The sequence below is a fragment of the Phoxinus phoxinus genome (assembly GCF_949152265.1).
Source record: "Phoxinus phoxinus genome assembly, chromosome: 14".
In the NCBI taxonomy this organism is placed as follows: domain Eukaryota; kingdom Metazoa; phylum Chordata; class Actinopteri; order Cypriniformes; family Leuciscidae; genus Phoxinus; species Phoxinus phoxinus.
The window spans coordinates 9,869,455-9,897,099 of NC_136889.1; the positions used below are offsets into that span (position 1 = coordinate 9,869,455).

A 27,645-nucleotide genomic window follows, 5' to 3' on the forward strand; every position below is an offset into this window, starting at 1 on the left:
TGGCAGAGGCAGCGAGCCTTCGGGAAGTCTCAGGAGTGGCTCGGATGTTTTGGGGGGAAGTTTGCTCAGGATCGCGTCTGTCTCGAAAGTGGCCCGTCCAATTCTCCGTCCCACAGCCATCAGGCTGTCACAGACCACAGACAAATGAACAATTAATCTGGGCTTGTAATTGAATGGCACCCAGTATGATATTTTAATTGTTCAATTGGAGCTGTTTGGATTCAGAACTTAATTGGAATGGGGCGGGAGGGACTTTGGATGTCCTGTTGCATATTTGCCGGCGATCGCTCAGGTATTACCTGCAAGCTTTTTAGTCAGAGAAAGTGTATCGTTATGCAGTTTCTTACGCTCTAACCAAGAGTATTCATTGAACAGTCAACCGAAGTGGTTCTGTGAAGGTCTAAGCCGGTGTTCACGACCCTGGTGCTTGGTAATAATGGTAACCAATAGGACTGTTCACTTTGACCGAACGCTCTGGAAACTTGAGGGTAGAAGCATCACTAGCGCCTGCCAGACCAACTGTCCGCCTACTGTTTTGGATCTAAAGAAACAAATTTCACGATTGAGAAGCCAGTAAAAATGGCTTGATGAAACAGCACTGGCTGGGTTCGAGCGACATTTGCTTTTAGTCACGCAGCCCCTTCTGTTCAACCCCTGGCTCTGTCAGCGGCACACTGATTCCACTCTACGCTGGTTAACAAGACACCATGGCTGATCCAGAATCAGATTGTTGATTAATCTCTTTGCTTTGCGTTTGTCCATAACTGATCCACCAATAATAGGTATAAATTAATGTTGTGTGTGACAGTTTAGAGAAGATGAAAGTTTTATATTGTATTATTTAAAAAATTCTATTCTATTATTTTGTAAATATTATTATATTTTATATCGCGTTATATTATTTAAACAAAAATACTTTTGCTACTTTTTATTATCAGAAAAAGAAAATTAAAAGAGGGGGGAAATGGAATCGGGACATGACGCAGGCTGGATTCGAACCTACGTTTCCCGTATGAGTTCCATTCATGAGTACCTTTCTAATTGATATATATTAAGCGAAATCTTTGAAAAATTAACAAGCCCTCTTACTAAAGTTTTATCTGTAGAGAAAATAATATGGTCAGTGACGGATAGATGTCCGGATAGATGTCACAGCCCCCTTTTATCCTTCATCCCCTTTCCCTTCTTCATTTGTACCTCTGTTCAGCTGTTCCCTCCTACCCAGCGATTTCTCTTCCTCGTTGAGGCATACCGGCAAAGACCTCCGTCTCCTCAAATTAACATGAGCAGGTGTTTTTCTCTGATGTGTTAATTAGGAGAAGCTGGTGTCATTATGCTTTAAGTGGATGTTACAAATAGAACATGTTGTTTATTTTCTCTTCTGCTGAAAAAAGTGATCAGAGCTGTCACGAGGCTCATGTGTCACTTAGAGAAGATCGTGGCTAATTACCAGGAGTTCAGAATCTGAAAGTACATGTCTGCGGATTCTCCTGCGTCTGCGCTTGAACGAATACCAGATTGTCGATCTTAATAAATACAATCAGCAAGAACAGATTTAAACAGAGTCCTGAGGTTAGATTCAGCATATTATTATTTTTTGTCGGAGGATTGCATTGCTTTATGGCTTAAAAGTAGGATGTGTTTTCTGTTTTCTGTTTTGATGTCCACCAATTTACATGACTGTAAAACTTTTTCCTTATTTGTAAGGACAATGGTGAAGACACATGCTGAAGAAAAATGTAAAAGATTTTCTAGACCAAAAACAGATCTATTGGACCATTATAATAATTATTTGTTTATAATGACTAAAGGAACGTTTCATAAATCATAATTTACTGTACTCTCTTTTTCTGTAAACAACTTTAACTTTACTCAACTATGCTTGGAATAAGGTGGAAAATTATGATTTTTTTTGGTCTAAATGCATGTTATACGTAAATTTACTGTAAGACTTTATTTCAGTGGTCCACTTTAGACATTTTACTAGCTATACAGTAAGTAACTTTACAACTACATGTTAACTAGTGTTCATTAGAGTATTAGTAGACTGTCACTTTATTTTAACAGACATTCTACTGACTATAAGTGACTTTGAACTTGTCTTATTGTTTGTATACGTGTCAACTTATTGTATACAAGTTACATTTATTTCTATCCCACAAATATTACTTTTCAGGAAATATCAATTGAATTTTCCATCATTAAATGCACGAAATTGCAAATGAACAAGTCTGTTTGGTTCCAGCATCCAGCATGCATCACTCAGCAGGCAGATGTTATGTGCATTATCACTCTTGAAGCCTGTTATTGGACCGTGTGTGCGTGCGGCTTTGCCCCCTGCGTGGTGATGCTGACACCCTTGTAATCCTGCTGTTTATTATTAGATAGCACAGGCTGTTGCACCAGAAGTTTTGCATGATAATATGGCATGACCAGCTGCTCAGCAGATGTTGTTTTTTGCGGCTTTAGCATAGAAAGGTTAAAGGTGTCTCCGCTGCCCCTTGTGAGGATTCTCTGACCCCCTGCATAGTGCGTTTCCGCTCACGTTTTACTGTAAGCCGACCTGGTGCCACTGGCCTTAGTTTGGGCTGTTCTTACACCTGCCCTCGGATTTAGGAAGATAATGCAGTAGCTGACAGCTGGACTAGCAGTTGTAAACATGTTAACATTTTAATCCTGTGATTAGTCAAATGCAAAGTCAAAATTAAGTCAATTCAAGCGCCGTCTAATCGTGATCATTCTGTGTGTTTGGGATGTTAATCTTGTGATATTAATGCATGTAGTTTACCACTACCCAAAACAATTAGGTTTTTTTAAACGGGCTATTTTCTCTCTCTCCAATTCTATGTAAAGAAAAGAAAGTATGAATGGGAGGTTGAGTTTTTAGTGTGCATGTATTTGCATAAGTAGTTTGAGGTCATGTGTTTTACTCTTTGAATTTAAATACTCTTATTTTTCCCCCCAGGTGAATATATTAAGAATTGGAGACCTCGCTACTTCCTGCTAAAAACCGATGGGTCCTTTATTGGATATAAGGAGAAGCCACAGGATGCAGATCTTCCCTACCCTCTCAATAACTTCTCTGTTGCAAGTAAGTTATGCCTTCAAAGCAATTTTGACAAATACATTTCCTTTATCTTTTGTGAGGCAACAGAGAGATAAATCTCCACGAATTACCAGAAGAGTGGATTCATTGATCTGTATTGCATTTAAAATTAAATCCATATACTAATGTGACAGACAGTCTAAAAACTCAGATTCACACAATGTATCTTTGAATGAAAATTTCTCATTTTATTTTTCATGAAGTCAAATGATAGTGTTAGTCCTAATTTTGAATTCTCTCTGAAAATTTTAATAAAACCATGACCATGTAAAATGACTTTTGTTATGAGGCAAAGCCTGTTGGACATTTCAGAAGGCTCACCAAACAAGTGCAGAAACCACTCAAACTGTTAAGGCAGATCTGAAATGATCAGGGACTCCACTTCAGCTTGTTTCTGAAGTTGGATCCTTGAGGATGTGAACAAATGTGAGACATAATGCTTTGCAGTCATTCACAGTTCCGTTTCAACTCATTCTTCTTAAGTTTGAGTTTTTACAACACTTTTTTCAGGGCACTGGAGTAAAAGCATCAAATGCAGTGACTTATTTCCTCTGAAACGCAACTCGCCCTACGTTGTGGATTTCCAGCTTTCAGCGCTTGGTTTCTGGACACGTGCTCCGAGCGGCTCCCAAACCCTCCATCCGTCAAAAGGCCCAGCCAGGTTTTAATCTAAAGGCTGGAGGAGCGAGAGGTGGCCATACATCCGGCCTGGGCCTGTTGGCAGTGGGAGAGGATTGCCACATCTGTTGCAGAAAGCTGGGAGGCCAGGTGGTGCTGGGAGGCTGATAGCCTAATGCACTCTCTGAAATGGCATCGCTCTCACCCCCTGTGCAATGAGCTGCCACCAGACTGCCTTCCTCCGGCCCGCTCTCACCGAGTCCTGTACACAGCCTGACCAGCCCTGCATCTGCTCCCTAGTACACCACACTCCATATTGACCAATTTGTCTTTTTTAACAATGATTGCAGCACGTGACAAATTGCTTTGCACAGTGAAATCCACCAATTTGGAAACACGACCCTATGAGTACAGGTGGATTTTTTGAAGGAAGAACAGGACATTTTTACTTCTACATAAACATTAAAAGATTAATTACATGACTTTTTTTGTTACTTTCTGTCACAAAAAAAATACAGTAACATTGTGAAATATTATTACAATTTATGAATGTAATTTATTCCTTTGTTGCAAAGCTGATATTCAGCATCACTACTCCAGTCTTCAGTGTCACGTGATCCTTCAGAAATCATTATCATATGCTGATTGATTTGATGCTCAAAAACATTCATTATTATTATTATAAAAATAAAAAAATTCAGGATTCTTTGATGAATAGAAAGTTCTATTTGAATGCGTCCTTACTGAATAAAAGTATTGATTTCTTTAATCTAAAGTATCAAAGAAAAAATTCTTACTGACCCCAAACCTTTGAACGGTAGTATATAATGTTACAAAAGCTTTCTATTTCAGATAAATGCTCTTTCTTTTCTTTTGAACTTTATATTCATCAAAGATAACTGTTTTCAACATTGATAATAATAATTTTTTTTTTTTTAGCAGCAAATCAATACTTTTATTCAGCAAGGATGCATTAAAGTGATCAAAAGTTACAGTAAAGACATTTATAATGTTACAAAAGATTCTATTTAAAATAAATAAAAATTGAACTTGCTATTCATTAAAGTATCCTGGAAAAATATGGTACATAACTGTTTTCAAGATTGATAATAATAATGAATGTTTTTGAGCATTAAATTAGCACATTAGAATGATTTCTGAAAGATCATGTGACACTGAAGACTGGATGCTGAAAATTTAGCGTTGGCATCAAAGGAATAAATTAGATTTTAAAATATATATTTTTTAAAAACTGTTATTTAAATTGTAATAGTTTTTCCACAGTATTACTGGTTTTACTGTATTTTTTATCAAATAAATGCAGCCTTGGTGAGCATAAAGGTTTTCTTTCAAAAACTTTTAAAAATCTTTCAGTTCATCTATATTCAAGTGTAAAGAAAATATAAAACTTTTGTTAAAATTGTATGAAAGTTTTTGAAAACGAACTTAAAAACAAAGAGTACATTTCTAAGAACTTGACACATTTAAACTAGATTTTAAAGGTTTTTTTTGGAAACTTTCAATTATTCTTAACCCTGAAATCACTTCAAGAACTTCAAGCCAGTTCTCGCGAACAGCTATAGGGCTGGCTGCCATATTTTGTCTCCTGATGTTTTTGTGCGTTGGCACCCTCTCAACCTTATTTTGGACTTGAGAAAACCTTTAAGAGATGTCGCATGGTGCGAGCAGCAGAAATCGCAGATTCAGGGCTGTTTAATTGGCATGCTAGCTTTCCGTAGCGACTCTTACTTGAAGCAGTATTCGTCATCTGTGATCTAATGTGGCAAAGCAAACAATACTGTCAGATCTGCCTCCTCTCCTCCTGAGGTGTCACATTCTGGCTGCCGTGACCTTGTTTTTCTGCGCTCAGCGTGGGACTCAATTTTCCCTCTACTGCCCAGGTAGACGTTCTGTACAGTGCGTGGCTTCGTGACCTTAGCGATGTCGTCATTAACCTTCCAGTCTATATTTAGGCCCTGATGTCATTCAGAGGTGGCTGAAATTGGCCAGCTGAGGGCCCTCATTATGGGACGCTGTTGCGTTTCACCTGTCGTCTGGGCATTACCCCCAAAATCTGCAGCGGTGATGAGCCCAGTCTGGACGTCACCTCTATTCCCTGCTACTTTCATAAAGTATCCGAGAAGTGCATTATTTCCCTCTGACTGAGCAGTGGCTGATGTGGCAGAGCTAAGCGCTGTATATCAAATGGTGCGCGGCATTCCAGAAAATGTACCTCGTGCTCATTCATCTCACCGGTGCGCTCTCCCACCCACTGCCTCCTCTCTGCTAATGGCCATTTGTTTTACATTGGACTCACTGCTTCCCCTCTGTTTATCAAATAAAACACTCTGACAATGGGAAACATTCGCAGCCGGAGTGTTAGGAAATGGGCCGAGTTTAGAATTCAGGTCAGCCTTCTCCCTGCTTGTGATTTAAGTCTATATTTATTTAGTGCGTATGTTTTTTTCTTCCCTATTGTATACATGAAATATAAAGTGGCTACAGTTTTTTTTTTTTTTTTTTTTTTGCTCTTTCATTCCAGAATGCCAGCTGATGAAAACTGAACGACCAAAGCCGAACACTTTTATTATTAGATGTCTACAATGGACTACAGTCATAGAGAGGACCTTCCATGTGGACACGCCAGAAGAGAGGTGAGAAAACACAACTATTAACAGCTTCATTTAGAGGTTATGACTGTGTCCAAATACATTCATTTAGTTCAGTGTATTTATAATGTGCATTAATTTTCACTAATTAATCATTGTCAGTAATCCTTAAATCATTTATTTCTCAAAAATGGTTAACAGTCCCACTTAACATACACATAAATTGTGTGTGTATATATTGTGAATTTCACTAACACTGATGAATAAACAGTATTATAGGGAAAGACTATTAAATAGCAGTCCTAAACTAGTTAGTAAGTCGAGCCACCACAGTCATCAAAAATATAGAATTGGTGGTATATTGGGTTACAGAAACTACAGTTACCATGGTAAATACCCATGAACTGTTAAAAACATATGGACACTGGTCCCGATGAATAAAATGAAAATCATACCTGCATGCAAATCCTTCCCAGCTAACACATGATTTACCCCTTATGTAATCTATTGGTACTTTTTGGAATTTTTGAAATTGACAACGTAACTACGATGTTGGATGCTCTTAATTTTGACCAAAAAAAAAACGCATTCTCTGTGAACCGGCCCTTACAAGTTAGAAAAATAACGTTAGAATAATGACACTGACATATAGCGTGACATCATCTCATCTGACCGCAGATCCTGAATCAGGACAATGCGAGATGCAGGTCAGTGGAGCGGAACACCGCAATGTTTTGTGATGTTGATCAGTGACTTTAGGCTGACAGTCCAGACCTCTTTTAGTGTCTTTTATTCAGGTGGCTGACTAATACGCTTTTTTTTTCTTCATTTGAAGTGCAAAAAAAACGACACAACAACCTTTAGTAGGGTTCACGCAAAAGATATGAACAGACACTGAGCAATTTATTCTTGCACTCCTAACTTGTCTATCTATCACAGGGCATTGCAGTCCAATGCACACTTTGTTTACCCCACACACACACACAGCTCTGAACAGGAGTGGGACACAGCGTACTGGCAGAGGCCCAGAAACTGCAGGCCTACATGTGAGGAGGAGAGATGTGGCGGCAGCTGGCATAACGCCAGACTGTATTCAAAGCCTTTATCTCTCATTAGCAAAAACCGCTCATTATACACCAAACCACTCCACACCCATTTATCCACACGACCTTGAAACGGTGCGCGGGGCCCTTCGTATATGTTACTCTGTTAACCCAAAGGATCTTGAATTTGTGTGATTTGTATATTTTCAAATGCACCACGAATGGAATGTAACATTCAGTTTCCATTTTAAAAAGTGTCCGGATATAAGTGGAAATCCATACGTTATGTTGATAATTAATATTTCAATCCCTTATTCAGTTTGAGGGTTTCCCACTAACCAATGGCAATGCACGAGCGGAAGTTTTCAGACTCTGCCCAGTAGGATTAGATCAATACCAATATTTTTGCTTTGGTACAATACCAGCCTCTGGTACCGCTGTATTCAATTCAATTCACATTTATTTGTATAGCGCTTTTCACAATACATATCGTTTCAAACAGCTTTAACTGCATGTACAATTTAGAGTGATCTGTTACAAGAGGTGACTGTGTCCAAGTTATGTATTTCAGATATACAAATCACACAGTTAGCTTATAATGTATTAATTTAAACAATGTATTAATTTAAGGCAGAAACAATGAGCTCCTTGAAGTAATGAATACATGTTTGTTAACAAATTATTAGGATTTATAGAAAAATCTTGCATTGGTGCATGTTGATTTCGAGCTTGCTGTATCAATACTATCATTTTCTCAATCAACAAATGAAAAAAAACCTTGGCCTACTGATTCAATGAAACTGTTGCTGTTGATTCAATAATTCTGTCAATAAAAACATAAATACTGTATACTGTACTATTTATGCATGTTATATATATTATCTATGTAATAATATCTTTATGTATACAAGTATCATTTTATTTTTTGTTAAAACATTCTTTTTAAGGAAAGAAAAAAACAACATAATGTACATCAGTTCACTTTGGATGACACTACTGTTCAAAAGTTTGGGGTTGGTTAAGATTCTATTATTTATTTTAGTATGCCGATTTGGTACACATTTCTTATTATTAATGTTGAAAACAGTAAAACAAATCTTAAATTCAATAGGTATATACAAACTTTATTTAAATGTTTTGTACCAAGCCTTTACTGTCACTTTTGATATAAAAAGTATTAATATTTCTTCTTTTTTTTTTAATCTTAACTTTTAAACAGTAGTGTACAGTATGTGCATATATCAACGTATCAATGTTTCCTACAGAAGGCTATTCTTGTAACTGAGAAGTGCCTCTAAACTCCTCCAAATAGACCAGCATAACTAGACTGGGCAGGGTGGAAAACCAGATAACCAACTTAAACTGGGTTAAGCTGTTTTTCCAGCTCGGCGGACTGCCAAAATGTACTGAATAGTGACACGTTGTTGTTCAAAACAAGCACCAAAATTACAATATTATTATATATACTACTGTAAATGTGTAGTACTGCAGTACAGAGTACCAGTGGACCACGCATCCGTACTCTGGTTCAGTCCAGCGCTGTGAAACAGTGAGAAACCGCTTGCTTCGCTCAAATGAATCCATCATTATTAAACTAACACATGCTCAAAAACATGAATGCACCACTGATTCTTCACAACAGATGTTGTACTGCACGACAAATGAAAACTCAATGGAGGGAGACACTCGTTCGCAGAGGGGCGGCTTCCCCACTCAAATTAGATTATACTGTCAGCTACTGAGAACGGCCTTGTGATTTACTCAGATGGTCTGGCCTAATGTCTTCAACAAAGTAAAAAAAGTCTAGTTTACATTTATAACTGTACCACTTGTTTGTTGAGTGTGTCTCAAGAGTATTCTTGAAGTATGAAGCAGTGTTTTTTAAGCACTTAAGAAACATGGGCTTTGTGTGTGCTTCCAAAGGGACGAGTGGGCAGAGGCGATCCAGATGGTGGCAGATAAACTCCAAAGACAGGAAGAAGAACGCATCCAGTGTAGTCCCACCTCACAGATAGACAACTTGGGAGAGGAGGAGATGGACACGTCCATCAGCCACCACAAACGCAAGGTACAGATTCAAACACAGATTTTGATGTTTGCTGGAGGACATTGGGAAGCTGAAAGGCAGAAACCGGCAGAAAGTTAAAGTTAGAGTTTGCACTTCAAACTTATTTTTTAACATGATCTGTATAAAAGGAAATGAAACCGTATATCCTGAATCCAGCAGATTTAGGATATACTGTATGAAACGGACCTTACGACTCGGTTGCACAAATTTATGTAACTCTCTCTATAATGTGCTTTAAGGCAGTGTATTTCTGGTAGTTTCATCATTTTTAAACAACAAGCTAATGTACAAACATGTCAGTGTGTTGGTGGCAGCGGAGTCTCCGAGCAGCAGGATTACATCCCCACAGCAGATTTAGAGATGTGGACGTATTCTCATCGAGTTACATTAACAAAATGGAAATGTAGACCCTATTTACATGTATTGCATTTCAGTATGCCTGACAATTAGTGCTTTTTCTTTTCTTTTCTTTTTTTCAGACAATGAATGACTTTGACTACTTAAAACTATTGGGAAAAGGCACTTTTGGAAAAGTCATTCTCGTAAGGGAGAAGGCCAGCGGGAAATATTATGCAATGAAAATTTTAAAGAAAGAGGTTATTATAGCAAAGGTAAGATTCATCAGGGATATTTTGTGAATGAATTTCATTTGAAAATGTTTTATTGTTTTACATTCAGAATTGTGTATTGTGTGAGTTGGGTTAAGTTAAAACGTGTACTTTTAATCCCATGATTTGTAATACAATCTCATTATATCCAGGACTCAAAATAACGTCTTCACTGTGAACATCATGTACTGTAAGCGAACACGGTCTATTTTACAAACACCTTCTTTTTCTCCCCGTAGGACGAAGTGGCCCACACGCTCACAGAAAGCAGAGTACTAAAAAACACGAGACATCCTTTTTTAACCGTGAGTGCACATTTTGTAATGAACTTATCATTCAGAGTGGATTTACAGAGACCTTAAAGCTTCACAATGCTTTTGTATATATGATTGCCTTTTCCCTAGAGCCTCATTATAATGTAGAGAATAAACTGTAATAAATTAACGGCCTAAATGTAGCTGTGCATCTGTTGAGAAGTCGCCAGTGAGAGGTAATTTTCTGACACTCCAGATGCTGTTGTATGCCACGCAACATACACAGCAGGTTTAGCAAAAACAATTTACTACTGTCACTCAAGCTGGTGTTCCCTCGTAAACTTCACCTTCCCTCAAAGTTAGCATCAAGGCCTACGAGAAAGAGCAAAGCTTTTCAAAAAAGCTCCTTTCATTTTCTCTCGAGACAAACACTTCTCTCACATACATGCATACATTTTGATGAGCATCTCTCACGTTGCGTTTGTTTTAGTTTTTGTGAGATTTTTGCCTTTTGTTTTTCTTCTAATGGTGTATCCACCTGCTGTTTCAGTCTTTGAAGTACTCGTTCCAAACAAAAGACCGCCTATGCTTCGTGATGGAGTATGTCAATGGAGGAGAGGTACGTGTGTGTCTGCATTTGTTTTGTTTTTTGTATGTCTGTCTTATCGTCTGTGTTGGCGCTTGGCAGACGATCTATTTCTGTAGTAATGCTGTCACTAATATCTGCTTTCTGTGCGACTGTGGTGAGCTAAAAATGTTAATCTGTTATCAGAGAAAAGTTAAGTGCAAGAGAGAAGTGCACGATCATATCTTGTGATACATCCACAGTTTGAAGAGACTTTCTCTCATCCTTTGGGGAAATTTCAACTAATATCAAATTATCAACCACTATAACAATTAGTGTTTAGTAATAACCAATATGCAGAACCGATGTTTGTTTTATGTCTGTTTCTATTGTTATTAATGTTGTATTTATGCACATTCGGTTTGAAATGGTTTAAAACATGAATTAAATATTCAATAATATCAACAAATTATTATTATTGTTTAATGCACATTTGTTTTTCAACTTTAATTGATAAAAACTAAATTAGTAAGCAATAATATTATTAGTTTAAATGTATTATTTATTCCATTATTTTATATTTAAAGACATATTTATTGAAAAAACTTTTTGTAAAGTATTTATTTATTTATTTAAATGGTTCATATATTATTATTATTATTAGTAGTAGTAATAGTTGTAGTATTCCCTTTTATACCTTATGCCATTTAAATTTTCATCCTTGTTTTGGACTAGGTGTAAAATTCTCCAGGTTTCTTATTTTGTGAATGAATTAGGCCTACATAAAAGGTTTAGTAATGATGCGAACAAAGGACGAAGTGGTTTGACCCTCGAACACACTTGTTTGCTGTTGATCACAGTGGTGTAAAGCTGTTGTTGGGTTCTTATACCAAATGGTACTATTTATCAGTAGACCTGATTACAATTACATGTATAAAAGTGTGAATATCAGTAAAATAAATAAATATCGGTCTACCTCTAATAACTATTTCAAACTCAAAATGATTGCGATTTTATTGTTGTACGTTTTGGTAAAAGCTAGTTGCTCAGGATGTACTTGCTAGAAGTTTGACAGTGTCGCTCTGTTGATATGGCAGAGCGCAAGATTCCATCTAGAGGGACTCGAGTTTTGATAAATGAAATTCCACCACCAAAGGTGCTGTTTAATCAGAAAAGCAGCAATCTCGCTCTCATTCCCTCAGTCTGCAATGTCACCTGCTCCCCCTGCCTGGTCCAGCCAGAGCCCCTAACCTCCACATGCTGCGCAGAGCCCATCCGTCTCTCCCCTTTCAGCCTCGCCACATTCACAGCTGCCAGTGCTCTGATGAAGGCACACCTGTCCTCGGCCACCCCGGTCCCCTGCACAACACCCGCTTACCCCCTCCCTCAGCTGATCAGCGGAGCCGTTAGCTCTCCCCGGACAGCCATATTCAAACATCCCACAGCAATTAATAGACAGACTCTCCTCATTGGGCTTCTGGGTAATTTCTATAAGCCGGGTTCAAGTGGTGCTGAGGGCCAGATAGTTGACAGGAACCCTTGACATTGACTCGGGAGGGGAGTAGGAAGACACTCCATAAAAGCTACGGCAGAGATGATTGCAGGGGACGGGGTGCTCCTGCCACTTTAATGGAGCGTTAGCCCATGAGCACACAGCGCTGCCTTTAACAAGATTGGTGTATTGATTAAAATGCTGATTTAACAGGCCGCGCCGGCCTGTCTCTGGAAAGCCGGGGATGATGTGCCAGCTGCTGTCTGGGTTCGCTGGGCATCCTCCGAGGGCCTCGCCATCTATCATCTCAATATGGCGATGTGAGGCAGTTTGTGTTGTGTTAATTTCCTCCAATAAATCAGTAATTATTGCAATCCTGTCCCTGCTGTTTACCCTGCAGCTGTTTTTCCATTTGTCGAGAGAACGGGTGTTCTCCGAGGACCGCACGCGCTTCTACGGCGCCGAGATCGTTTCCGCCCTCGACTACCTGCACTCTGCCAAGATAGTGTACCGGGATCTCAAGGTAAACAGAAAAAGGGGAAAGAATTCATATATTTAGAGAGAAGGTTTTGTTCAGTCGTGATGCCTTTATCCGAATGTATGTCATGGGACGCGGAAAATGTAATTAAAAGCTCTTGAGTTTGGGGCTTTTTTTTCTTTGGTTTTTGGAAACATCAAACTCTGGCGGCTGTGGATGATGACACAGTGTTTCGCTCGCAGCCTTGGACCAAGCCAGTTGTGAAAGTGCCAAGAAACTTGGACAAACAGCTTAGCCATTAAAATTGAAAGGTTAAATTAATGTGGCTTGAAGTTTCTTTCCACTTCCTGGGAATAAATACATTTTTGTAGTTGTCAACTTTTTTTGCCATCATTAACAACATGAATTGGGAAACTAATACACTTTAAAAACGTTTACAAGTTTTTCTAGGATTTTTTATGTTATTTCACCCATGAGTTCAATACATGTAGAAGCCATACGAGTTCATTGTATTATGAAGATGTTTTAATGACATACACTTAATGACCTTTGCATATTAATTCAGTCTATAAATGAAATTAATTCAATAAATGCAAAGTCAGATTTGAAATTAATTTGAAGAAGTTTTGTGTTGACTATGGTGTTTCAAAAAGTCGACAAATTCACACTCTCTTCTTTTTGCCCAGCTGGAGAACTTAATGCTTGATAAAGATGGTCACATCAAAATTACAGACTTTGGCCTCTGCAAGGAAGGAATCACCGATGCTGCTACCATGAAGACCTTCTGTGGGACGCCAGAGTATCTGGCACCAGAGGTAAAGAAACCCCTGATGATTAACAAAACCTGCAACTAGCCCTACAACTGTCAGTATTAATCAGTGGAGCATATGCAGGAGACCATGAACATGCTCAACCATTTTTAAATGATACATTTATGATTCCAGATAATATCACGAGAGTCAAGTATGGCTAGAATGATTGATTGGTCCAATTTAAACATTAGCTTTAGATGTCATGACATGGAGTACCTTGTTGAAAAACTATTTAATATAATATCATGGAATCTATTACTGGAGCCTCTTCAATAGGGAATGCGCATGCGCTCAATACCTCTGAAGTAAACGAACCCTGGAACATTAAAGGGGTACTTCAGCATTTAGCATTAAGCTTTGTATCAGTAGAAAACCTGTAGTGTTTTCGAATTATGCTTCCCTCCCTCATGTCCCCCTGAGACGAGAGATCTATGTATTTGTTGTCTGGAAAAAATCCTCCATTTTTTGTCCAGAGGCTGGAGACTACAGCCAGTAGTAGTAGTTCTGCATGTTTTCATCCCGCCCCATAGAGGGTGGGATCTTACTCACAGAATGTACAAATAGTGTCAGCCATCTTTTTTTTGGAAGCTAAGCTAACAGGTTCTTATTCTGTGGAGAAAGCTGAGTAGTAGGGGTTACCATACATCCTTTTTCCCGGACATGTCCGGCCGTCGAGATCGTCCAAAATGTCCGGGATTCGGCTTTTTCTTTCTACAGTTGCCATTCATTGTTTACATGCACACCTTTTGTTTCAATCTAACTGAATTCATTCCGATTGGTGAATCTGAATATAGAGTTTACATGAACGCTAAACAAGTGATCAGTTGATGTGCATTTTAGCATTGCTAAGAAAATTCCCGCTCCTCCCTGAGAGATAGCCTACGAGACGAGTATGGGGAGGCTGCAGACCTGGAGCCGGTAGATATAGGACCCAAACAGTTTTACGCCCCTGGCAGTTTTACGCCCCTGTTGTTCCTGATGCGTCCAGTAGGGGGAGACTGTACAGCGACACGAATTGAGGTATGTTTAATCCTTTTTTTAAATTTATTTATTTATTTATTTTGTATTGCAAATGGAAGGATACAGACATTAACAGTGAGAAGAGGGAAAAAAAACAAAAACAAAAAACAAGGGGGGTATACGGACATCAAAAGAGATTGAATTAGGCTACACAAATCAATACAATATTACATTTTGTCAATAAAAAATGAAAGGTTCTTTACAACACACTCAAGGATATTATTTGTTTTAGAAACCTTTGAGTTTAAAGGTTTTGACATTGGATGGTTCTGTCTTTATGCAGATGAAACTTGCCCAGAATTTACCAAAAAGTTCAGGACGATCTGGCTTAAATGTATCTTACCACGTATGTAGGACACTGTTTTGTAGCTGTGTGACGACCAATAGAGAATAGTACAGCAGATATTAAATCGAAGATCCATATGATTACACGGTACTGTATGTCTAATGGTCTAAATATGGTTAATATCTAAATGTAACTTTATATAAATTCACAACAACATATTTCACTTAGTCTCCATATAAAAACATACGGTGAGTTGGCCTATAACTGCAGTAGGCCATATCATTTGTCATAACATGTAGTTGATCCAACTATGTGTATTTTTAATTTTTCAATTCACAAAAACAATAGTCTTCTGTAGGCTGAGTGAACACCGACTGAATATCTGCATCTATTTTTCTATTTTAATCCGTGCAGATCTACACTGTAGCGTTTATATTTAAATGAACAAAAAACACAAAATTGTCAAGTCTATGGACGGGTTATTAATGTGTTAGCGACTTAGCGTCGATTTAATGATGTTATTTCGCAGTATATCTCCCTACTGGACGCATCAGGAACAACAGGGGCGTAAAACTGCCAGGGGCGTAAAACTGTTTGGGTCCTATATCTACCGGCTCCAGGTCTGCAGCCTCCCCATATAGTACGAGACCGGTGCGTCTCACAGGTGCCGCTCATCAGTAACCTGTATATATCATAGCAATGTATATTAGTTAGGGTTGTCAATTTTGCGCATTAAATTGGTGCGATTAATTGTTGAAAAAATTACTTGTTAAAATGATTGACACATTTAACGCACCCTGATCTATATGTTATATTACATTGCATGCAGTTGCTTAGTGACGAACATCAACAGCAGGGCAACGACTGATTAGTGATAAAGCCTATTAGAACGCAGTTAAATGCCCCTAAAATTTAAGATATTAAAACAAAAAAGGCCCCTGTATGGGTTTTTGTCTTATCATATATCTACAGTATATCTATATCATATGAAATAGTTTAGCAATATCACACGAGCAAGAGTGCTGTTTTTCCCCGAATATCTGCATGATTGCAAATTTGATATTGATTTTAAACATACGTTAAATAAACAAGAAGTTAATATTGTTACATTTTAGACACAATATTGTCTGTTTTTTCTCTATTTCGCCAATGAAAATGGTTCCAACTAAGCCACAGAATTGTTGTGCGTCTCCGAGCAACACATCAGTGTTTTTTAATGAATCCAGTGACCCAATAATTCAGTGAACCCATTCATAAACACAGTCTCATTACTTCATTCCTGAATGAATCAGCCGTTTGAATGAATTGGTTGCATGAATGACTGAATGACTCATTCATTAAGACAGTGACTTGCCGCCACCTACTGGCGTTTTTAGTTTCAAATTTTATTTTATTTTATAATTTCATATTTCAATATAAAAAAATCATTAATACCCATTTAAAACTCATATCATAGCATTATTCATACAATATTAACTACATGCATTCCACTTCTCTGAGCTAAACGGTCTGTGTAAATATACCTACAGTAAAACGGTCCCAAAGCGGCCCGGTACAGGGGGCTGTTGCTAAGTTATCATCATGTTACTCCGTAACCACTTGCTTTTTTTAACCAACACAAAATAGGTGTCATTTAAAACATCTTAGGAGTTTGGTATTACATTGAATATAAGGAACTTCTAAAATATTAAAGGTTCACCATTTACTTTTACATTTACACGGTTTACTTTTAAGAATACCATTTCTTCATGAAATCGTTGAAAATACCTTCAGGTTTTAGGAGGTTTAACTACAGTGAAATTAAATTAAATTACAAACAGTTTTATTTTATTACATTATAAATGTCTTTCAATCAATTTAATGCATGTCGAATAAAAGTATTTTTTTTCTTACACAAACATCTTTGAAAGGTAGTGTAAATAAATACTATATTAATATATTAATACAATTCCACTCCATTATATGTATATAGGCCTCATAGAAAGTGTTATAAGTGTTAGATATTTTTATTAGTAATATAATGCACACCCTGTTAAAAATAAATAAATAGCTAAAATAAGTATCACTTTTATTTCCTTTGAACAGTAGTTAGCGGTTCAACCTTCTGTCCAACCAGAGGTGTTCACGGCGCCCAGATTGCAGTGGCTAAATCCATATTTATAGACAGGAGGGGGGAGCGGGCAGGGGGCGGCAGCGGGAGTGAAGGGGGATATAGATTCCACTCGAAAAAGTACGGAAGACAATTTGGCGCAACATTTTGTTTTGCTCAGCCTGGCCGCTGTGCCAGGAGATGATTTGAGTGTTGGTTATTTTTCACAAGAGTATGTGATTGCACAAAAAAGTACATGCTAAACAGAGGCAGATGGTGGCAGATGGGGAAGGTTGGAAGAAGGTGGCTGGGAAACCTGGAAATCTATACTGCCGTACTGGTGTAAAAATAACAGAGCACAGCCTGAGCCAAGTTCTGGAGATGCAAAGTAGAGGGGGATTAAAGAGAGAGAGAGAGAGAGAGAGAGAGAGAGAGAGTGTGAAAGATATTTTGAGGAAAAATAATATTTTCTTTTAGGGTTACAGAAGTGAAATTGGAATAGTTTCGCTTCAATTTGGCCCTCACCAAATGTTTTAAGTGTTAATGAGAATGAATGAAGATACATTTACAGAAATACTTCTCTAATAGCGGTTGTTTTTCACAAGCTCCATGTCATCTGTCATCGAGTTCTCATCTGTCACATCTTCAGCATTTAGTAATTACAGCGCTTCTGCAGCATGTTTGCAACCAGTACAACATATCGCTGGTTTCCAGGTGTGATTCAGAGCACATTAGTTTGATCTAGATGAGCCTACAGGACGTGCGTTTGTCAGCACGCAGGTGTGGCTAGCGTTCGACGTCTTGTGGGATGCGTACAGGTGCGGAGCAGCAGGTAAGCGTGGATCCCGTGATCTGTGCGTGTTTACAGTATGTGTGCATACATTTGTATGCACTTTGCACGCCCATCTCTGTGCATATGCGCAAGCGTCTTCGTGTAGCCCGGCCAAAGTGGGATAAGCTCATGGAGGCTGTCTGTTCCACTGCCCTGCTGGGGAACTGGGCTGGTGGAGCCACAGGCTCTCTGTCCCATCCCTCCCCGTCCAGTCTTGCCAAGGGCCCAGTCCTGGGAGCAGCAGCCCTGCCACATGGCTGTCCGAGCAGGGGCCTGTTCCTCCCCTGCGGCCGCTCCTCCTCGCCTGTGGCTCTGGAACAGGGAGACCCCAACTGGCTCTGTGTGCATTAATCGCATCCCCGCCTGCAGCCGAGCTGCTCACGTACACTCCCAGGACAAACAGCACAATCCGGCCATACGTGCAGCACACACACATGAACAGTGCTTGCGCTCCTGTTTGCTTCCAGAACACACAGTCCTGTCCTGTGTTCGCATAGACGTGCACAAACACACCCATTCTGTCTGTGTAATTCTAACACACTTTAACTCACTTTCACAATTAAAGCAAAAACTTTTATGAAAAGCCCTCTTAACTAGGGTAAAAAAATCAATGTATTGCACTTCAACTTTACTGTATGAAGCAGCTGCAACAGAAATATGATGAAAGATGCCCATGTTCAGTAAATAGTTCAATTCATTATGAATAATAATTGCAATAAAGTAACATACACTACTGTTCAAAAGTTTGAGGTCGGTAAAATTTGTTTTTGAAAGAAGTTTTTTTATGCTCACCAAGACTGCATTTATTTGATTAAACAACTGTAAAAGCAGTAATATTGTGAAATATTGTCACAATTTTAAATAACTATTCTATTTGAATATATATATTTAAAGTGGCAAAGCTGAATTTTCAGCATCATTACTCCAGTCTTCAGTGTCACATGATCTTTCAGAAATCATTATCATATGCTGATTTGCTGTATAAGAAACATTTCTTCTTATTATTAATGTTGAAAGCAGTTGTGCAGCTTAAGACTTTTGCTCAAGATTTTCTGTAGCTTTTCAGGTTATTTGATGAAAATAATTTTTCAAAAGAACACCATTTATTTGAATAGAAATCTTTTGTAACATTATAAATGTCTTTACCGTGACTTTAAAAAAAAAAAATTCTTAACTGTTAAAGAAAAGTATTAATTTCTTACTGGTCCCAAACTTTCGCACGGTAGTGTAGTTTAAAACACACACTGTGCTATGTACCATTCATCACATTTGCTCTGACATTAATATGTCATGTACACGTATCTCACTGTATGGAGGTTGTTAGCGCTGCTTCCACACATGGACGTTCATATTGTGCTCCCTAATCAGACGGAGTAATGAAAGCTGCTGTTGACTCAAGCAGGTCTGCCTGTTTTTAAAGATCAGAAAGGAGACATCATTATAACACCACTCTGAGCATATGGTTAACTGGCTTATTGCCAGCCAGCCTTGTCATTAGTCAGACGTATTAATCACGACTCTCTGCTCTGAAGAGCTCTTCTCCACCGCACACTAACTCCAGCCACCTTGTTTCTGCCACCTAGACTTTAAGAGCTACCGGTAAGGTGTGTATGAGCATCCTCTGTAATTGGGGCCCGGGATGCTTGCCCAAAAGCACAGCTTTGATCCAACGATATCAGGCTTTTAGGACTGTGCTTCCAGGTTCCAACTGTATCCTGTGCTGGACCTTTGACCCGATACACTGGTGCAGAATGAACGTTCAGTCGCTTTTATCAGTCTAGAGCTGATGGGCCAGAGAGACAGAGCTGGCTTGCGCTGATATGATTTTGGTGATGAGAAGCACTACAATAAGAGTGTGTGAAGTGCTGCCATTATCAGCTACTCATTTTCATATATTAGCAGTTGTTCATAACTGCCATTCATTTTGAAACTCTCAGTTGTAATGACTGTTATGGACATGAAATTGATTCAGTGTTATGTTACATGGACGGACGGATGGATGGTCTGACGAATTGATAGATATATAAAATGATTGACAGATGGATAGGCAGATAGATAGATAGATAGATAGATAGATAGATAGATAGATAGATAGATAGATAGATAGATAGATTGATTGATTGATTGATTGATTGATTGATTGATTGATAGATTGATAGATTGATAGATAGATAGATAGATAGATAGATAGATAGATAGAACCTTTAACACATTTTGGGGTCCATCTTTGATATTTTGAGGGTTGATCATGAATGCTTTCCTTTAATGCAGGAATGTGTGTGTGTGTTTGTCTTCAGGTTCTGGAGGACAATGATTACGGCCGTGCGGTGGACTGGTGGGGTCTTGGTGTGGTCATGTATGAGATGATGTGTGGCCGACTGCCTTTCTACAATCAGGACCATGAGAAGCTCTTCGAGCTCATTCTAATGGAGGACATCAAGTTCCCCAGGACACTTTCTGCTGATGCCAAGTCCCTGCTGTCAGGTCTGCTCATCAAAGATCCCAATAAGAGGTACAAACCGCACACCTGGTCTAACCCAGAAACCCAGATTCATCACAATGATGTCTTTATACATTACAACAGGTTTTTCTATATTTCACTTATTTAGACAGGAACTGGTGTAAAATCATCAGTTGTCTTCTGGCTAAATGCATATCCTTTCCTTTATTTTTCCTGTCAGACTTGGTGGAGGTCCGGATGATGCTAAGGAAATTATGCGACATAGTTTCTTTACTGGAATTGACTGGCAGGATGTCTATGACAAAAAGGTAACTTAGAATGTATGCTGTCGTGTGTTCTCCACCACACATATAAAGATTTTAATCACTACACAGTGTTTTTAAGTTGTGCTGGATATTGAAGTCTGCATTACAGTAAAAAATATTAAGAAAAAAATGTTTCCTTTATAATTGCAACTTTTTTTTTGTTGTAATTGTGACTTTATGGACCCTATCATACACCCGGTGCAATGCAGCGTCAGGTGCGACGCAAGTGTTTTTTGCTGGTTTCAAGCCCGATGCAGTTATCATTTTCACGTCCCGCGCCACGTTCTTTAAATAGCAAATGCATTTGCGCGCATGGGCGTGCTGGTCTAAAAACGAGGTGTGTTCAGGCGCATTGATGGCACTTTGCTATTTTGAGGCAACTGAAATAGATATATATTTTTTTATATAAAGAGCGCATAGTAATATCCGCCTATAGGTGGATGCACAACGCGCGTACACTCGTAGATGGTCTGCTTGCACACTTTAACCTCACACACAAGCAGATCTGTTTCCTCGCTAGAGAAACTTTCAGTTTTTCCGCTTGCAAATTCTGCCATGTAAATAGCGAATCCGCCCTGGCGCAAGCGCAACTGGCTTTTAAAGGGAATGGGAGATGAGATTCTGATTGTTTTATTGCACGTTAAACACCCATTACTCATTAAGAGAATAGGGACAACCCTTTTAGACCATGTACCGGGCGCGGCGACCATTTTTCCCGTCGTTAATAGCAAAAGTGGATTCGGACTTGTGCTGCGTGCTTTAGACCATGCGCTTGGATCGCTAAAATAGGGCCCTATATCTCAGAATTGTGTTTTATATGTCATAATTTGATTTTCTTTTTTATTTCATGCTTTGTTGTTGTTGTTTTTATAAAAAAAAAAAGTGCTATTTATTTCTTTATGTAAAAGTTTTTAATGGAGAAACATTAAACATGAAATTAAATAGTTTGTACCAAAATATTTGGTACATGTTAAAACAGAGGTTATGTGCGACTCAATGTTATAATAGGTCACTGTCACTTAAACTGCCTTCTCAAATAACACAATGGCTGGCAGAGGAGGTGCGGTTCAGAGGCGTTAGATTGAGCCCTCCAGCTCGCCACACTCTATGCAGTGTCAGATCTGCACAAACAGGTGCTTCACCCCCTCTCTTCCTTCCTCAGCTGATACCTCCCTTCAAGCCTCAGGTGTCGTCAGAGACAGATACCAGATATTTCGATGAAGAGTTCACAGCTCAGACGATTACAATAACCCCTCCTGAAAAATGTGAGTTTGTCTCTGCATACATTGGCAATTCTGTAATGATGCAAAAGTGCATTCAGAAAACATACTGGCTTCATGTTGTATTGTGCTGAATTAATTATCTTCTCAGTAGTGAGAGGTATGCTGTGTACTGGAAAAGAGTTTTTTGGCACAAATCGAGATCGCCTGAAAACTACGGGTGTTACTTTTTGTTCCACATAGTATTGTTTAAGAAGGTTTGTGAAGAAGTTATCTGTTTATATTCATGAGTTGTTCAATACATTTCATCTGATCTTCATCTCACATACAGTACACAGACCCGGGCAGAATCTGGAGAATAATAGATTTAAAGATGTTGCCAGAGCTTGAAAAGCATTTTCAAATTAGTCATGTTATAGATTTATAATTTTTGTGTAATTACATATTTTAGGAAGTCTGAGATTTCTGCATTCTGAGTTGGCTTGGAAAATGATACTTTTATTCAGCAAGATTGCATAAAATTTATCAAAGGTGACATTTGTAATGTTACAAAAGATTTCTACTTCAAATAAATGCTGTTCTTTTGAAATTTTATTTATCAAATAATCCTGAATAAAATGTATCAGTTTCTGCAAACCTATTAAGCAGCACAACTGTTTTCAACATTAATAATAATAATAATAATAAGAAGAAATGTTTCTTGAGCAGCAAATCAGCATATTAGAATGCTTTCTGAAGGATCATGTGACTCTGAAGACTGGAGTAATGATAGCTTAGCATCAAGGAATACATTACGCTTTATAACATATTTCAATAGAAAACTGCTTTTTTCATTTTTTCTGCATTTTTTAATAAAAAAAATGTTGAGCAGTTTTTGTGCGTCCGCTGCAAATGCTTACTGTACTTCCCATCAACTCTTCTGAATGCTAAATTAAACAGGTTTAGAGAGTGTGAGGTGAAACTAAGGCAGTAATATTTTCAACATCCAAGCCAAAGCTTATAGAAGGTCTGGTTGATATTTAGGATGTGTGGGACGAATTAAATTGTCCTCATAACCCTTTTAATAAAAGTAACAACCTTGTTTTCGCCTGCAAACTGTCTTCCACAGACTCCATATTCAACAGCTTGTTTCCTGTAAGTGTGTGGGTGCCAGTTTTTTTGGCATATTGCAGGCTTTTTTTGTGACCCGCCGGAAAGTGTAAAAGTGGCTCGGATAAAGTTTTCTTCTCAGCTAACTGCAGAAAATATTTCATTTGCATAAGCTTGGCTGAAAATGACCGGTACCATTAGCCTATAGCCCCGTCCTGACCGATTGTCCCTGTGCCCTTCTCCTCAGTCGACGAAGATGGGATGGATTGCATGGACAACGAGCGACGGCCACACTTCCCCCAGTTCTCCTACTCCGCCAGCGGGAGAGAGTGAGCGCCACGCAGCCGAAACTGCCTCATCCTCATCAAGGTCACCACTGGAACAAATTAGGTCTTCAGCTTCTAACAGCCCCGGCCCTGTTGACCCTCCATCGTCCATCTTGGTTCTTTCATTTGTTTAGCTAGACCGATGGAAACTCCTGATTTAGGGTGATGGGAATTTGCACGTGGGGTCGGACCGAGGTCCAGCCCGCTCAAACGTCCTCACAGCTCCAGCCCAAAGCTTGGGTCGAGATGGGAGAACTTTAGCTGTTTGTTAGGAGTTTTTGTATTTATTGCGTTTTGGTTTGAGATGTTGCTCCACATTCCTTTTTCAATGGGAACTTGGTATCAAGTTGTTTGACACATCCGTTCAGTTCAGATGAAAACATAAAGCTGCATGGCTAGAGATTCACATGGGTTTTACGATTCCAATCTCTCGGGTGCATGTAGGATAACGTCTACACACAATCGCTTTTGTTTGTTACTGTTTTTAAGGCTCACCTTCTGTTATATAAAGTTGAAACTGCCATAAACGGTTTACTCAGGCTTCACAGAGGACATCTGTGTTCAACTCAGTCACCAGGACTAGCTTTACCCCTCATCGTTCCACAACACAGTATTTCTTCAGATAAAGCCCTGTGAACCTGAGCTATGCAGTCACTAAAACTACCCGTTACAAATGGTTCCATACATGTATTTACGGAAGGCTTTATTTCTTGCATATCGCTCCCTCAGTGTTTAATGGAAAAGATGGCATGTTTGTCTGATGTGGAATGTTTTATGCAGTGATGATCAGAATGAATTCCCCAGAAGCCCAAACTTTTTTGTTGTAAGAAACCCTTTCCACTCAACGCTCAATATTGCAATCACAGTATAACATGAAAAACCAGCATTAATGGAAAGAATGGCAGGAAGCACTGTTTTATGTTTTATGAGGAAAATATATATATATATGTTAATTTAACTTAAGCAAATTTAACTTATTCTTTTCTTTTTGTTTGTTTGTCCTCTCGTTTATTGAGTGCTTTTTAAGTCTCCTTTTTTGAATGAAACAAATGCACCTAAAAAGGCTTACGAATGTAGACGGGTCGATGCAAAGGCCCTGTTTTTTTTAGTTTTTTTTCTTTTCACACCAGTGTAGTGTTGTTCTCTAAGGAGTTTCATTACCCTCCTCTATATTGTGAGCAGTCTTGAGTGATGTCGAAATGTGTTGCTTGTCTTTCCACCAATGAAAGGGCTGTAAAAGACCACACTGATTCATTCAGCTGTCCTCTGGCAGTAGGTCACAGTGTGTGAAGTCCGTAACAGAGCAGGACACGCGTCCCATTGTGCTTTGCGTTCCAGCATTTAAACACAAATCTGCACGTGCTTCAAGGCAGGAGAGTGAAAAACCAAGGAATCCTTTTGTTTAATTGCAGGCTAAATCAGGGTTTCTGTGGGTCTTAAAAAGTCTTAATTCACCCGTACACAAATAAAGGCCTTAAAAAAGTCTTAAATCAGAGCAGAAAGTCTTAAAGTCACTGACTGTTGTATAAGTGCTATACAACTTGAACTTGTCATGACATTAAAGGTTGCATTGCAAAAAATTATATCTTCCTCATATTTATGACCTGTTTTCCAATACGCATATCTAAACGTCTTTGATGCTTTTACTTGAGATCCAAATGTAAGTCTTGAAAAAATTCAAATGAGTTTATACTTAAAACATTAACAAATATGTGTATTAATTGGCAGATTTTTGTTTTAATTATAAACTCACTTTATTTTTGATCAATTTCACAGAACTTATTTTGTAGCTCCAGTAAACGCATTTAAGAATCTTTATAGAGTTGCACAGGAAAAACGAGACAAAAATACATAGGAAGAACGTCAGTTTTGTGCAGTGTGATCAGAAGATATAATAAAAGTTATTTACATGTTCTAGTGGTTTGGAGCAGAGCTGTTGAATCTACTTTTTTTGTAAGAGTAATGGATATCTGTTGCTAATACACCTCATTGTGTTCCTTAAATGTTCATTACTTGGTCTTAAAATGTACTTCATAAAACCTGCAGAAACCCTGCAAATGCTATTTTGAGCGTTAACGTGCTTCGCTCCATCTAATATCACGATCACATTCCTTCCTAGAATGCTATAGTACACAAATCGAATCCTTCCACCGTGGACCCGTACGCCAATCAAGATATTAGCTTACAAATTCTTGGATGAACATTGAACGTTTATGAGTGAAAATGCTTCAGGTTTCAGACTGAGGATTTCATCGACTGAAGCTCGCTAGGATAGTGATGAATGAGTTCAGATGGACAGAATTCTTTAAATGAGATCAAAGGGAAATATCTAGATTATTGAGTAATAATTTGATATATGCAGTACATTTCTTGACAGTGTTCGGCAATAAAAGTCTGTCTGGTGTTTATTTTTGGATTGTAAAGATGGCTTATGCGCATGTTGCTGTTGCGTTTAATGTGTTTTAATTTTGGGCAGGAATGGAAAGAAGCGTGGCCCAGTGCAGCCCCTGTATGAGAATCTTCATACTAAGGTGGGACATTAATGAAGAGGGAAGTGATTTATGAGGAAGGACAGTATATGAAAAGTGAAGTAGAACAAGGTTTGATGGAGTGAGGCGTCTGAACTGGAGTGTCTTGCATGTGTGTTAAGGACGGATGTGGATCTGATGACGATTGAGAACGTTTCTGTCCACATCCCTGATCGTGAGCATTGTTGATTTTCCAGTGGTGTGATGTGCGATGCTGTAGCATGCTACTGTTGAGCTTGTGTTTAAAACTGTGATGTCTGAGCACAGCTGTGGTACTGCGGGAAGATTCCCTGTTTGTGTCATTCTCCGTCTTCCAACTTTAGATCATTCTTTCCCCCCATTCCTTTTTCTGATTTGAGTTATTTATTATTTGAGAGCGAGAGAAAGAGAGAGAAAAATATTATTAATGCCACTACCTGATATAATTTAATAGGCTTATACTGCTGAATGTTTAGTTTTTGTGTGTGTTCAATTCTGTTTGTTTGCTTCTTTTATGACCTTTTTTTAATTTATCAGAGAATAACTTGAACATTTTTCAAGATTTTGTGTCTTGTTTTACATTTTCTGATTAGGTAACATTTACGATTTAAACTTATATCGAATAGAGAGATGAAAGCACTCGTTTTGTATTTCCTTTTATTTTTGCTTTTTAACTTTAGATAAACTGATGTGTGATTGTACGACTCATTAGGATTTATTTAATCATACTGTGACGCTGTTCATCCATTTCATTATCTTTAATATGCACTCGTGAGGGACTTTTCGTGAGGCAGAGAACGTTGTTTATTGGGTCGGTACCTTGCATGTGAAATATGATCATTGGGAATACTTTATTTAAACAGCAGAAGGGCCTTTGGCTTTGGCCAAATCAATCATACACTTTTGTAACTCCATATTTTAACACTTGGCTTTGTATCTGCCTGTAGTAGCACTTTCATACCCATTGCTCTTTTTATATAGCTCAGCATAAGGAAATAAGGTCCATGCTTTGGGAAGAGAGAGAGAAAAAAAGAAGAAAATACTTGAAAGCACAGATTCGCGCCTCATAGACCTCATGCTACTTTACTTTTCTGAGTGATTGTGCTCTGTAATATGTAACAGCGTGGATGCAGATAGACGTGAAGCGCTGCCAGGAGACACAACCTTTGCCTGGTGACAGACAGACTAATGTTTCCCGAGATTTCCTAATGCTCTAGTGTTGTAGAAAAGCTGATCTGTACCAGTGTCACCAGAGGACAATAAAGACCCGACCTAAAGTCATTCTTCCCTGAATACTGAACTAGTGTGAGGAAGGGACCCATGGAGACCCATTCCTCCTAAGCGCACCTCAGCGTGCCACTGCTGCTACTGTTTGTACTGTCTACAACAGACTTTCTCTATATCGCGCTCCTGGTAGTGTATTATGAATGAGCATGAATTGTAAAGTATTTATTTAAAAACAAAAGACAAATCTTAAAAAACAAAACAAAAAAAAAACCACATTTTATGTCCATGTAGCTTTAGAGTTTGTGACATTTCTTGACCTTGCTAGCTCTGTCATTAGGTCCATGTTGAGAACTAGTCATGTGGTTAAGAATTTTACATGGAAGGGATTAACACGGAAAAAAAATATAAAAAATAAAGGAGAACTGTATTACCATCCATCATATTAAATAATAATTAAAAAAAATATTTCCTTGAATACAGTATAGGTCCCACGCTTATGTGGAAAGCTTATCTGCAAGAAACTGTTTTTGTACACTGTACATCCTAGTATTTTTACACGTAAATGTATATGATAGGGATGCACATTATTTTCCTTCTTACAGACTGCTTAAATAAAGCACTGTCAATCTG

The 27,645-nt window shown here is 38.4% G+C and overlaps 1 protein-coding gene across 2 annotated transcripts in view; it reads left to right on the plus strand.

Moving 5' to 3' along the window:
• The window catches only part of akt3a (v-akt murine thymoma viral oncogene homolog 3a), an 87,047-nt gene extending 59,402 nt beyond the window's left edge, over positions 1-27,645 (plus strand). Inside the window, exons 4-16 of one of the 2 annotated variants that reach the window (XR_013800250.1) lie at positions 2,966-3,091; positions 6,267-6,378; positions 9,300-9,444; positions 9,924-10,055; positions 10,292-10,357; positions 10,857-10,925; positions 12,764-12,886; positions 13,528-13,656; positions 20,178-20,392; positions 20,562-20,649; positions 21,809-21,911; positions 23,203-24,941; positions 25,010-27,645. Coding sequence is in view for 1 of the 2 variants with exons in the window: in XM_079635664.1 (XP_079491790.1) it covers positions 2,966-3,091; positions 6,267-6,378; positions 9,300-9,444; positions 9,924-10,055; positions 10,292-10,357; positions 10,857-10,925; positions 12,764-12,886; positions 13,528-13,656; positions 20,178-20,392; positions 20,562-20,649; positions 21,809-21,911; positions 23,203-23,288 (1,394 nt within the window). In the remaining variant the exon portion in view is untranslated. Of the gene's footprint in view, positions 1-2,965; positions 3,092-6,266; positions 6,379-9,299; positions 9,445-9,923; positions 10,056-10,291; positions 10,358-10,856; positions 10,926-12,763; positions 12,887-13,527; positions 13,657-20,177; positions 20,393-20,561; positions 20,650-21,808; positions 21,912-23,202 lie in introns of both variants that reach the window. The other variant, XM_079635664.1, reaches the window with a different exon arrangement.